This window comes from Jaculus jaculus, chromosome 9 (genome assembly GCF_020740685.1).
Source record: "Jaculus jaculus isolate mJacJac1 chromosome 9, mJacJac1.mat.Y.cur, whole genome shotgun sequence".
Lineage (NCBI taxonomy): Eukaryota > Metazoa > Chordata > Mammalia > Rodentia > Dipodidae > Jaculus > Jaculus jaculus.
This window is the reverse complement of record NC_059110.1, coordinates 9,713,849-9,727,579: the sequence shown is the minus strand read 5'-3', so window position 1 is coordinate 9,727,579 and position 13,731 is coordinate 9,713,849. Positions and strand designations below refer to the sequence as shown.

The following is a 13,731-nucleotide window of genomic DNA, read 5'->3' as shown; positions in this document are numbered from 1 at the left end:
CCCACACAGCTTCGGAGGCGCTGGAAGGCGGCTGTTCCGGGTGCCGGCAGTAGCAGCCACCATTTGCCAGGCAGCAGTGCAGGCGGTGCCGGTCCCCTTACCTGTCTCCCCTGAGTACCCCTCCTCCCCATGACAGCACCAATGTGCAGGGAAGTTAGACCGCTTCCTATGCCTGGCAGCATGGGAACCAGTGCTTAGACTAACGCCAGAGCCTCTGCTCCGTCCACGGTGGCCTTGGAAGCCCTTTGGAATTTATAGAAAGTGTTTTTATCAGGACACATGAATCTAATGAGGAGAATCTTTAAAGCTTCAAAGAAAAATAAAAGGATTTTGTATTTCTTCTCCAAAATAGAGGCCTGTATAACTAGAGCACACTTCCTGAACATGTGACTTTGAGATGACCCAACTGGTTGAAGAAAAATGGGCTTGGAAGCCCCAGCGTGGGCCTGCACGTGGCGGGGTGCGCCTGCCAGGCCGGCCTCACTGGCCGCCCGCCCGCCCGCTGTGGAAGTGCAGCCCCAGCGCTGTAGCCACAGAAGAGAGCCTGGAGCAGAGCGCAGGCCACCACACCAAGACCCAGTCACCCTCTGCTCTGCTCACCAAGATGCAAAGAGCCTGTTGCAGCATTCTCCTTCCCAGCCACAAGCAGAGCACAGTGAGGTCGGGAACAGCTTCCTCTAGTGAAGCCACATGAAGATGTAGCCATGGGCTAGAGAGATGGCTTAGGGGTTGAGACGCTTGCCTGCGAAGCCTAGAGACTCATGTCCAGCTCTGCAGGTCCCACATAAGCCAGATGCACAAGGTGACACAAGCGCGCAAGGTCACCCATGTGCAAAATGGGGCGCGCGTGTCTGGAGTTCAACTGCAGTAGCTGGAGGCCCTGGCACACCAATATTCTCTCTCTCACTCACTCATTCTCTTGCTCTCTCACACTAAAAGGGGGAGCAGTGCTAGAGGGGTGTCTTAGCAGTTAAGGCATTTGCCTGCAAAGCCAAAGGACCCAAGTTTGATTCCCCAGGACCCATGTTAGCCCGATGCACAAGGAGGGTTCATGCATCTGGAGTTTGTTTGCAGTGCCTACAGGCTATAGTCCTTGACGTGCCCTTTCTCTTTCCCTCTTTCTGTGTCAAATAAGTAAAAATATTTTTAAAAGGGGGAGGTCAGTCTATTAGACTTGTCTCACAAAAAAAAAAAAAATTTAGCCATATGTAAATGATTGTTTTAAAGCAAGATAAAAGTGTTACTTCCCTTCAGAGCAAATAGCACATACGTTTGCAATGAGAAAGGTTTCTTACCATAAGTCACTAACTAAGTGTTGGGACAGGGTACAAACTAGCCTCCAAGAGATAGTGTACATATGTGAATCACTTACGTGCTCACACTACAAATGAGATGTTTTTGTTTTTTATTGTTAGTTTTATACTCAGTGAAGACAGTCAAGTTGGTACGATTGTTAGCCTTCTCTCTGCCCTCTCCCCGCCACAGAGACCCTCCTTGCCATGGAATATGGGTCATGCATTGTGGGGTTAGCCATCACTTATGGGTAGGAGGAAATGTCTGTGTTTGTCATAACCCAACATTTGGCTCTGACTTTCTTTCCACCCCCTCTTCCATGAGTTTACCTGAACCATGTTGGGTTCTTTTTAGGTCTACTTCAGTGATGAAGTCTTGGGAGCCTCTGTGTCTCTGGATATCTGGTTTGGTAGGAGTTGATTGTTCTCTATCTCCTTCACCCTTGTGCTGGTATCAGGTTCACCAAAAAAACAGCACTCTTGCTTGTTTCCCCAATTATTATTAGTTTCACCTGGGGCCCTTTTGAGGCATGATGGGCTTATTCTCTCCTTAGGATCTGTGTCTGTCTGATAAAGAGAAGCAGATTCTCCAAAGGAGGGTAAAGTTAGCACCAGATAAACGGGATAAGCATTAATTTTTTAGAGAGAATTTAATAGGTGTAGGCCCTCTTCTAGCCCACGATTGGTGGGAGCTTGATAATGGAGAGCGGGCTCATGTTTGGATATGGTTCTGACTTGCTTCCCAGCTCCAGCTATGAGTTCCATTCCACTGAGCAGATCACTTAGCCAAATCGAGAGCCATTGGTTCCCCACCATGGCTGTGTGTCACTATTGCACTTGTGTGAGCATCACTACAGGTTATTTGCTGATAAGTAGGTTAGACCATGAGTTCCCTGGACAGATATTGGTCATTTTCCCCCAGTTGCCCATGTAGCACCTTCTGGCACTAGACACACTGTCTGGGGATTGACTCTCTTCCAGCTTCCAGCCATGTCACTCCATGTTATGTGCCCACAGCATATGGTGTCTTCAGCAGTATGGTCTTACCACTAACCTTTGGTGGGTCATCAAGTACTCTGACAGAAATCTGTCTACTTTTGGGACCCTTTGTAGGTCTCTCTGATCAAAAGCTCATTGTGGATGATAGCCACCTGCTGGTACTGGGAGTTACAGGTCAGCAGCCTAGAAGAGAGGAAAGAAAAAGATAAGTAATATAAAAGATATAGAGAGATGAGAAAGAAGAGGGGAAAAATAGAGAAAGAGAAACAAAAGATTAAGGTCAGTCTCCATCGTACCTTCTCCAGGGTCTTGTGATTCGCGTGTTCCCTCTAAGGGCCTGGCGAAGGTTGAACCATTTGGTCTGGCTTTTAGGATATAGAACGTTATGGTACCATTGCCGTTTGGGTCCAGTTTTGTGTCCCCTACCCTCTCCCTTCCTTGTCCTCCCACCCTACACACTCTATTGTCTGGCCCTCGAGATGCTTGCTAGGTATGTCTTTTATGTTTAATAAAAGCAAGAGCCAAAAGATCTGCAAGGTGTGGGGTTATGCAGTCAGGGAGGAAACCAAATGCCTGCTCACAGGAAGAGCTTGGGGAAAAGGTCTCAAAAAGCCCAGTCCAGCACTTCCAGGACTCAGAAAGCACTCTTTCTATAAATGCAGCACCGGGCCAGCAACCAGCAGGTGTCCCATGGGATGGGACACTTGGAAGACACTCCAAAACTTTATGAAAGGAACTTTGTAGCTGATGAACACTTGAAATATTTTTTATAAATTGTTTTAAATATTCATTTATTTGTTTGAAAGAGAGAGAATGGTTGCACTATGGCCTCCAGCCACTGCAAACAAACTCCAGGCTTATGCACCACCTTGTGCATCTGGCTTATGTAGGTACTGGAGAATCAAACCAGGGACCTTAGGCTTGAAAATAATGTAAGCTTGATTTTTGTTTTGGTTTATTGTTGTTGTTGTTTTGTTTTTCAAGGTAGGGTCTCACTCTGGCTCAGGCTGACTTGGAATTTACTATATATTCTCAAGGTGGCCTCGAACTCACGGAGATCCTCTTACCTCTGTCTCCCGAGTGCTGGGATTAAAGGTGGGCACCACCTCGCCTGGCAAGCTTGGTTATTTCTGTGGCGCCTGGCCATACAAAGGTGCCATGTTCCAATGAGGAACTGGTCTTCAGCCTTGCTTACATGCATGTAGGCACTGAGGTCCCTGTATTTTCGCTCTTCATTCCCACTCTCTGGGCCTTCTTTGCTCTAGTTCCTCAGGTCTGTCCCACCTCTGAGAATCCTCCCAGAATACAATAAGCAGTTCTGCTGGCATTTCAGTTAAAGACACTGCCACCTTGAGTCAGGCTCACTTTCTCTTGGCACTGCAGCGGCGATAAGCACGTCCTAAGATTGGTCTTTATCAGGGAATTGGGGCCCACTTTGGTCTGCCATCTGTTTTGTATATGTGCACCTCTTGAAATGTTCCCCAGTGCTATAAGTGTGCGTATGTGCTACTTCGAGGCTACATTGACAGAAGTGAGTAGTTAGGGTCTATCTGGATCCCAAAACTTGAAATACGGACTTGTCTGGCTACTCGAAGAAGAAGTGTCTCAGCCATGGTCTGCATGAACGCTGACCTCGAACGTCATGAAGAAATGACAGCACATACTTGATGAGAACTGAGGAAAGCCCCTAGACTGTGTCTGACAGAGCCAGCACCCTCGGTTGAAAAGTGTGCTGTATTTCTTGCAGATTTGTCATTCTTACTACTTTCCATGGATGAATGTAAGGAGCCCTGTTTTTACAGTTATGATGATATCGTTGCATAAGTTTTCTCTTCTCAGGCCTTGAAGAGACCAGGCACGGTGCATCGTGCTTGCACTCCAAGCTATGCTCAACATATGCCTGAGTCAGACGATGGCTCCCCTCGTTATCTGAGATATGTTACTTAACATCTCTGGGCCTAAAGTCCTCATCTCTAGTATGAGGACTACAGTGGTCATGCTCTTGGTTCATGTAAGACATCAGTGAGTGAATACCAACAGCTTGGAACTGAGCCTAGCACACAGTAAATATGAAGTATTTGCTTTTTCTTAATGCTAATCCATGTCTGTCTCTGCTGAAAAATCTCTGAGAAGCTCCTATTCAGGATACGCTTGCAGTCAGAAGCCTGTCACCCAGGCCCTGCCAGCTCCTGTCACTTCGCCTTGCCCACCCCTAGCCTCATGTCACTCCTCAGTAGCTGCCTTGGCCATTTTCTTGCCACCTGCACAATGTTCGTCCCCACTCGTCCATGATTGTTCCCCTCCCTTCTGCCCCATTCAGCCATGACCCCACCATCCAGTACTTGTCTGCGGGAGACTTCACTCTCCAGAGGACTGTCTCTCACAGGAGGCAGGCAAGGAGGAAAACGAGGAGTGCTCAGTCAGCAGGCACAGGGCGCTGGCCGGCCCCAAAGCCTGATAGGCCAGCTCTTGAGGCTTCTGCTCCACAGCCACTGGTTCAGGAGTTCCCAGTGGCTCCTGAGCCCCATGCTAAGTCCAGTCAGGCTCACACACATGGGTTTACATGCACATACACGTACATGGGGAGCTTCCTGAGGACAGGATTCAGTGTATTTAATTGTATTATCCCTTGTCCTAGAATATTTTCTGGCATATGATGAGTTTGTAATTATATTAGATAGATGGGAGAGAATTTCTAGAAATAGCTAGGATTTGTTGAAAATTTCTAATCCATATTCTACAAGCATTTGCCTTGTTATGTTTATTTGATTTTGATAATTACTTATTGATAGGTAGCCTGTTTTATTGGTCAAATACATGGGTTCCAAAATCAGTTTGGATGAGCTTTGATCCTAACCTACTAGCTCAGTTTTCCTCAGTTGTAAATGTGTGTGGTTCATTTGATTATTAGAGAAATGAATGGGTTCATAGGTAACCAGGTGTCCAGAATGCACTGTGGTTTGGCAGTTAACATCCATCATTGTTACTGTGGAGGTATCGCCATCTCTGCCTTGAGTATTCTTGGATTCCTTTAAATGCACGTGATCAAAATAAGATGTGGAAGAAAGGCTTCTTCAGCCTCTGGCCCTGCCTCCCTCCTCCCTCCCTTCTCTTGTGCCACCCTTTTCCTGTGCCTGGGTCATATAGTGCCTGGAGTCATCACAAACATGACACCAAGGTCAAACCAGCCACCCAACCTAGGGCTCAAGTAAAATGTTAAAAAGTTGATAGGCAACATTAGAGAAATCTCACGTTAGGCTAATGACAAGTGGAACATAGCTCCTTCCTGCAGATCAGAAAGAATCATTGTTGCCCCTGGGTAATTTCCCTAAACAACTGTCACATGGAGCAGGGATGTGGTAAGGTGGTCTCAGTGTCCCTCACCTGAAGACTGGGGGCCAACACAGTGCTTGTGGTTAAAATGTGAGAATGGAAGGTGCCAAACGCATAGAGGCAGGTCAGTGCTTGTTTTGTTTTGTTGTTTTATTTTATTTTGTAGTGTTGAGCATTTTGCATGCTAGGCAAACACTCTGCCACTAAGCTCTACCCAGAGAGTCTTCTTTCTTCTTTCCTTTTCTTTTCTTTTCTTTTTTGAGATAGGATCTTGTTAAGCTAGTCAGGCTGACTTTGAACTCATTGTGTGGCCCGGGCAGGTTCATGTTTATGTTTATGTTTGGATAGATATATAGATATAGATACGTCTCCTGTTTTACAGGCTGGCCTTGAACTCACTATATATAGCCAAATATGACCTTGATCTCCATCTCCCTGCCTCTTCCTCTCAAGTGTTGGGATTATAGGCATGTGCCACCATGCCCAGTTTATATGGTGCTGGAATTTAACCCAGAGCCTCCTGCATTTTAGGCAAGTGCCCAGGTCCCAGGCAGTTTTAGGATATGCATTCCTCCTGTCTCGCACTTCCACGTAGCTGGATTACAAGCCTGAAGCTCCAAGCCCAGCGTGGCCGCTGATTTTGAGATTAGCCAACACTGCTGTTCAGTACTGCAGGGGTCCTCACGTCACCAGGCTCTTTCTCTCCCTAAGAGATTTGGGGAAGTGTAGAGAAGCTGCGTCCAGACTGGCAGCCTCGTCTGCACCAATAGAAAAGGTTGATGCATATCACATCTAGCACTCTGATGAGCACATTATTGCAGAAAATGTATTTCTAGTGAATATTTTCATGTACTTAAAGATTCATTTGTCTTTGCTTTTTGTTTAGGTAACTACTCCAGACCCCCAACGTATAGTGGGGTGCCCAGTGCAAGCTACAGTGGCCCAGGTCCTGGCATGGGTATCAATGCCAACAACCAGATGCATGGACAGGGGCCAAGCCAACCATGTGGTGCTATGCCCCTGGGACGGATGCCATCAGCTGGGATGCAGAACAGACCATTTCCTGGAAACATGAGCAGCGTGACCCCCAGTTCTCCCGGCATGGCTCAGCAGGGAGGGCCAGGAATGGGGCCACCAATGCCCACTGTGAACCGTAAGGCCCAGGAGGCCGCCGCAGCCGTGATGCAGGCTGCCGCGAACTCGGCACAAAGCAGGTACGCTGCTCGGGCAGGGTGGGCTGGGGCGCATGGGGGCACGGGGTCGCGCAGCCAGCACAGCTGCGTGGCTTGCCTAGAGTACACAGAAGCCGCAGAGTGTACTTGACAGCGCAGCGTGAGGTCAGAGAAGCGGTACGCAGTGCACGAGGACCCCCAAGGAAGGAATCTGGGTGGGGAACATGTGCGAGGTGGCTTAATGGCTGTGCACACTCATGGCAACCAGACCAGATCTCACTGGACAGGAGGAGGGGTCTGCACAGTTTCATTTACAATGATGAGCGTTAAACAGAAAACACTAAACACACATTAAAAAGGTATGTGCTCCCTCTCTTCCCATCATCTCTCACCCCCTAGCTCGCTCGCTCGCTCTCTCTCTCTCTCTCTCTCTCTCTCTTTTTCTCTTTCTCTTTCTCACACACACACACTTTTACCCTGCCATAAGATTCTCTATGAAATAGGAACTTTGTATGTGCATATATGTGTACTTGGTGTTGGTCTACATGTATCTCTGTGAGATTTTATAGTTTTGGGGTATATTTCTGTCCAAACAAAAACGTGGTTATAAAGAAAAAATAATATTTTAGAAAGTTTAAGCTGCTAGAGATAGCAAGGATTTAACTTCTGTTATTTCCTTATTTTAAATCCCAATCCTTAACATTAATTCTTAAATACCTGGTTCATACAAAATGACATAATTAAAATTTTACAAGCAAAGATGAATATATTTTAAAAAGAGCAGATATAAATCTAGCTTAGAGCAATGCACATTAGGAGCTATGGGTCTCGTTGGTACCTTCAAAAGCAAAGAAAAAAATCCTAACTTTTCTTGTCAAAGGAAAATAAAAGGTAATTGTGGGGAGAGAGAGAGAGAGAGAGTGTGTGTGTGTGTTTAAATGTGTCCCTTTATTCCTTTTCGTCTGAAGTTGCTATTCTGGAACAATAGGGACCCTTAGTCTCAATCCTTCCTCCAAATGATAATAAATTTTCCTTAAGAAATTAAAATGAGGAACAAGCATTGCCTCTCTGTCTTACCCATATTACAGTCTCTAACAAATCTCCTGAACCCACAGCCCCCGGCAGTGTGTCCTGCCAGGCTCTAGAGGAGGTGGGATAAGCCTGGCGGTAAAGTCTGGCTTAGGTGGTCCAGTTGAGGTCCTTACTTAAGGTTTGATGAGTTGTCCATTGCTGAACTCATCCCACACACGTCATTTCCTTTCTGTTAAGTTGGAAGCAGGGGATTGCATCGGACATAAGGCCTGTGGGGTCAGTCTGAGAGGACAATCACCATTGATACTCAGGCAGGGTTCTGCTTCATAAAAATCTTTGCTAGGTTCCATTTTTTAATCCATTTACACATCATTTTGCAAAAATTAATGCATATCCCTACATTTTTATTTTGTTTCTAATTAGCAGCCCATTCCAAAGCCTCAACTTCATACACTGCCCAGTTTGTCTCTCTAGAAGTTTAAATGGTGGCTTTTTTTTTTTTTTTTTTTTTGGTTTTTTGATTTTACAAGGTCAAAGTTATTCTTTGGATCAGTAAGCTGAGATTAGATCTCAGAATCTTACTTTTTTTTCCCTGATCCTATTACTCTTCCATCCAGTTTTGAAGGAGTTTCTCAATCCCACGCTGGGCAGCTTCATGGTCCAGGATATTCTGCTCCCTGACACCATCCTGTACTTCCCCACCAAGGTGTGGGGTAGCATGTAGACAGGGATTCAAATTTGTGCTACAGAACAAGTCCAAAGAAGCTGTTCTTTGTTCCACTTTAGGCCACCATACATTAGGTTGCCTGCTTATCCCAGCCAGTCTGGGGCTGGCGGACGCCCCATGTTTTCTTCCCAGCACCCCAACTATGGCAGCTCCCAGGCTCCCATGATGCACCAACCTGACCAGTACGGGTAGGTAGCAACACTCCCTGGGCTTGCAGTGGGACCTGAGCATTTCATTTGAAACTGTCAGCAAACCTGCCCAAAGCAAGAAAGTAGAACTCCTCTCAGGAAACCCATGTTAGAGGGCTTGTCTTCTGTCCATTGTGATTTGCTTTGTTTTGTTGTTGTTATGTTCATGTGGACAGCCTGTGGCGGTTTGGTGGACACCTGCATGCTGCCCCCTAGGTGCTATGTGTGCATGGCTTCGACATGGCTGTGTTTCCTTCATGCCTGGGAAGGAAACGAGAAAAGATGATCTCCACAAAGCCCTGCCCCCTTTTCCGTCGGTCTTCGGTGTAGGAGCCTATGTTGTATGCAGCAGGGTTGCAGTGATTGCCACCACCCCAGGGCAGCATCACATGGCCAAGGAGACTCAGGAATAGGGTGGCCTGGCCTCTCAGGAGACAGAGGAGAAGCTTTTTGGCACCACTGAACCTACACTTCTGCCAAAGATTTCTGTTATTCTCTTCCTCCAAGGAGAGCTAGAGTGAATGTTGAAGTCCCCAGGGAGATGCAACAAAGTAACCCAACAAGAACTCTATCTGAACACAGTGGCCACAGGGATGTCGATTTTTCAATACAGGAATTACATTTAGCAACATAAAGTATCTCTCTTGCTACAGAGTCATATTTAGGTTAATAAGCTATGTCACTGAGGGACTTAATGAGCAAAACGACTACTCACAATCATCGTGTGTCTGTTCAGCGGAAGGTTTCCATGGGCAGACCTCGTGTGCCCGGTGGGCGTTGGTGCCGACCCGCCACTTTGAAGGAGAGCAGGGCGGGCCGCGCTCAGCAGTGACGCCAGACTTTGCCAGTTGTGCTTCCTGACGTGGACGCTCAACCCAGGAGCTTGGTAGCCGTTCCCTGCGGCACAGCATTCATTTTCGATGGCAAGAACAAATGGTCGTCTTGTAATTGAGAGCTGTAAAGTTTGTGAACAGGGTTCTCAGTGAGGACTCGCAGCTGTAGATGTCTGCACAGGTGGGCAGACCCGGGGACCCCGGGGCTGCCTTCTTCACGGTGCTTCCTCGTGGGTCCTTCAAGGTCAGCTCGTGAGTCTGCAGGAAGATCACCGTGGGGCAGAAGGACATTTACCATCAGCTGCTGAGCCACACACTCAGTCCTTTACCAGCTCAGGAGTGCTGTTTAGACCCACAAAGCTAGTTTGGCTGTGCCTTGCCAAGCCACATTAAGCAGCTGTGTAAAATGAATTTAAATGGCATGCATCAAAGTAAAATCTCTTCCACTGGGGCAGAAAATCAATGTTAGCTAACCAGCACGAGAAGATCAAATCTGTGCTTTAGCCAGCAGCCTCCAGATAGCTTAGAATGCAGCATCTCCTCTTTAATTAAAAGCAAGAGAGAGGAGAACGCTGAGACCCTCTGTGAAGTCTTAGCAAACACAGTTGGCAGAGGCTCCTTGCAACCCCATGCCTGGTAACTGTGAAGTTTGCTTTTCATGTTTACGGTATTCTTTCTAAAGAAGTAACGAAAGTTTTGTTTCTAACAAACTCTTCTTTTTAAAAGGGCGAACTTGCCTATAAGAAAGCATGTGTGTCACATTTCTCAGGGCTTCGGGCTGCCCACAGAGGGGTGCTTCCACTGCCGATGTTTGCTGGCTTCCCAGCTCGGTCAGGTTTGTTTTGTGTTCTTCCCCCATCCATGGCTGTCAGATAGAAGCCACACTGTGCAAGTAGTTCCCTTTCAGAAAGGAGCAATGCCTCAGCCTTCCAGGAACCCAGTAGTCAGTCTGTCATATGTCCTCTTCCTCAGGTTAGAGTCCCCAAGAGCCTGGGAAGGAATTATAAACGAGTACATTAGTGATGCAGGTGGAGTGAGCGCGTGTGCCCACAGTTGAGCAGAGCAGAAAGCGCACGGTAAAAATGAAGGACGGCGGCACAAACACTGCACGTTGCTCTGCTGCCTGAATATAAGACAATGTAGCAAGAAAGCTTACTTTTACTGTTTGGAAGGCATTTTATTAATTCCATTTTTGAGGATGACCCAAGGTTAAAATCTTCCTGCTACATTGGATAAGTTAAGGAACACATAGGTTGCTTCTCTCTTTCATCTTTTGGGTTAAGGCATTCTTTAATTGTGGGAGGATTTATTAATTTTTTCTTTGAGGGAAGGTCTCACTCTGGCCCAGGGTTACCTGGAATTCATTCTGTAGTCCCAAGATGTCTTAGATGCCACAGCAATCCTACCTCTCTCTTCCAAGTGCTAGGACTAAAGGTGTGCGCCACCACACCTGGCTTGTAGGAGGACTTACACTAGAAAAGGATGATCCATTATTCAGGCGCTAGATGAGCTGCATGATGATGCACAGTCATTTAAAGTAAATGATCTACAACTCCTATTTGTTATGAACGAATGTATTTTATTCTTTTTCTTAGTTAAATTTATTTATTTGAAAGAGAGAAAGTGAAAGAGACAGAGAGAGAGAGAGAATGGGTGCGCCAGGGCCTCCAGCCACTGCAAATGACCTCCAGATGTGTGCACCTCCTTGTGCATCTGGCTTTTATTTGGGTCCTGGGGAACTGAACTTAGGCCCTTTGGCTTTGCAGGCAAGTGCCTCAACTCCCAAGACATCTCTCCAGCCCTGTGTTTTATACTTAAAGTGTCTTGTTCTGCATAGTTTAGTTCTTCAGTAATAGTCAATGAAATATTATTTGAAGAGTTGCAAATGCCACTTCATCTTACTAAAAGCTCCCTTTAGATGGCCAGCTGTAGAATCAGCCTAGGGGATTCTGTGTATAGGAGAACCAAGTACTACCAGGAGCTTGGGAAAGACCTTGGGCCCCCGAAGAGGCTGTGCCGTGAATCCCAGACTGCAGCATAACCCTTTCCTTTTTTTTTTTTTCAGTGACTGAATCCATTGTCTGTAATCTTGGTAACTATAGTGCACACACATGTGCACGCACACACACACTTAACTCTTTTCTGTTCTTCCATGTACTTTGCAGCCATTCACTGAAACCTGGCAGTGTCTACCTATTGACCTCTTTGCTAAGTACAACTGATATGTGGGTCTGGATATTTCAGGATTATCCAGATTTTTCTTGGAAATGATCCAAGGAAGTCTAACAAGCCCTAGGTCATGAAGCCAGAGTGGACAGGCTTTGGTTTCTTAATGGCGGCCAGCCGCAAGCACCCTAACATAGGTAAACTTAGATGAGTTCTTAGGGCTGTGTCACAGGTCTCACCTCACAAGAACACGGAAGCTCTCTGTTCTGTTTCATCAGCATAGCTTCTAGGAAGATGCACAGTTTCAGCAATGGGATGGTGGACTATTAGAACTAGAGGTTTGGGGACACTGCCTGACCTATGCACTTACTTTATGGTAGAGGAGAGTGAGACCTCTGAAGCTGCTCAAATGGGTTGTCAAGTTAGAGGCAGGGTTCCTAGGAAAGGACTTGCTTCCCTTATACCCCCCTTTGTATATAAATGTCTTCCTGCAATTAGAACCTGAACCGGGACACAGACACATGTGTGAGTGAGAGTGTGTGCTGATGGCTGTGCCGGCCACCTTTCTGTACTGGAAAAGAACTAGGCTGTGGCCCTCAGCAGCCTGTGCCCTCAGCAGCATGGGGAGCTGTTGGCAGGGTAAGCAATGGCTTCTAGCCCGTACACAGATGACCTGGCTTCTACTCTTTGGTGGCTGTAATGAGACAGCTCTGGCCTTGAACACCATGAAGACCCACAGGAGAGGCACCTGTGTGGAGCTGGAAAGGTGCCACTCTCCTGCTTGCCTAAGGCAAGTCCCAGGGGACTTACTGAATATCAGAAGGAGGCAAACTCTTGGATGTCTTAGTTTGTAAATATAAACAAATCAGTTTGAAGTCTCCCTGTGCATGACTGGAAAGGATTGTTCTACTATCAGGAATGTGAGTATGTAGGCCATGGAAATGAATTTCTAAATATTTCTGGCCTTGACAAAATAGGAGGATTTGAAATGATAAGATAAGATGTGACGCTTAGTGAGCATGTTGGTGGCTGGGTCAGTAGCAACCCAAGCATGTGAAGTGTTGGAGGGACAGGCGAGCAGCAGCCTTCCTCTGCTGAGGAGCAGCTGGATGCCATTCCAGAGGGTGAATTAGTAAGGTCTTGAGTCTTCAGAGCTGCGTGAACGTGTGCCTTGTGTGTGCGCCGCACAGCCACACACCTTCCAGCAACTGTTCTTTGTTGGGATGGATTCATAATTCATGTCCTGTGTTGCTTATTTGCCAACAAGACACTTTTTCTATTATTTTCCTCTGAAGCCAGTATGACGCCATTTTGCTGATGGAAGAGGAGCCGCTGGTGTGGAAAGACTTTAATGGAGAGAGTGCATTAAAATGTCAAAAGGAAGGGGCAGAACCTGCGAGAGAGCATCCAGCCTCTGGGTGTAGTGGGTCCCGTGCTAGAGAGCAGCAAGTGACTTTTATCAACTAAGATTCAGCCCTTTGGATTTTGGACAATTAGGTTTTAGCATAATAGCTATGATTTGAAAAGTCATGTTATTGAAAGACAAAGAGAAAAGATTTCAAAGGCTGAATGAGTTTTTATTTCTGCAATTAAATATAAGCCTTCTCACCATTATCTAAATACTATGCTTTCATTTTTGCTCCCTTTTTTCTTTACAAATTCAGAATTTGAATATTATTATGTTGGTTTTTTAAGATTATGATTTCAATTAAATCTTTTAGAATTACAAAACTATTAAGGAAGTCCTAAAGTACAGTTAAAATTCTTCAAATGAGAAAACAGTAAAACACAACTAAAAAGACCAGTGTGTTTTTTTATTATTATTTTAATGAAATCCAAGAAATCAAAATGTATAAGGCAAAAGTAAACAGCAGTCTTTCAATAGACTAAAGTCCATGGATGTCCCAAACTGCTAATTGTCACCTAGAGATCATGAAAACAGATGTGCTCTGACCCAGCTGCAGAAGGGCAAGGCCATGGGCCTTTGCT

At 46.1% G+C, this 13,731-nt stretch overlaps 1 protein-coding gene across 8 annotated transcripts in view; it reads left to right on the top strand.

Annotated features, from left to right (window-relative positions):
• The window catches only part of Arid1b (AT-rich interaction domain 1B), a 389,392-nt gene that overhangs the window by 329,959 nt on the left and 45,702 nt on the right, over window positions 1-13,731 (top strand). For all 8 annotated transcript variants that reach the window (XM_045159613.1, XM_045159608.1, XM_045159611.1 and 5 more), the window contains one exon: window positions 6,511-6,838. In XM_045159613.1, coding sequence (XP_045015548.1) covers window positions 6,511-6,838 — 328 coding nt within the window. The remainder of the gene's footprint in view (window positions 1-6,510; window positions 6,839-13,731) is intronic.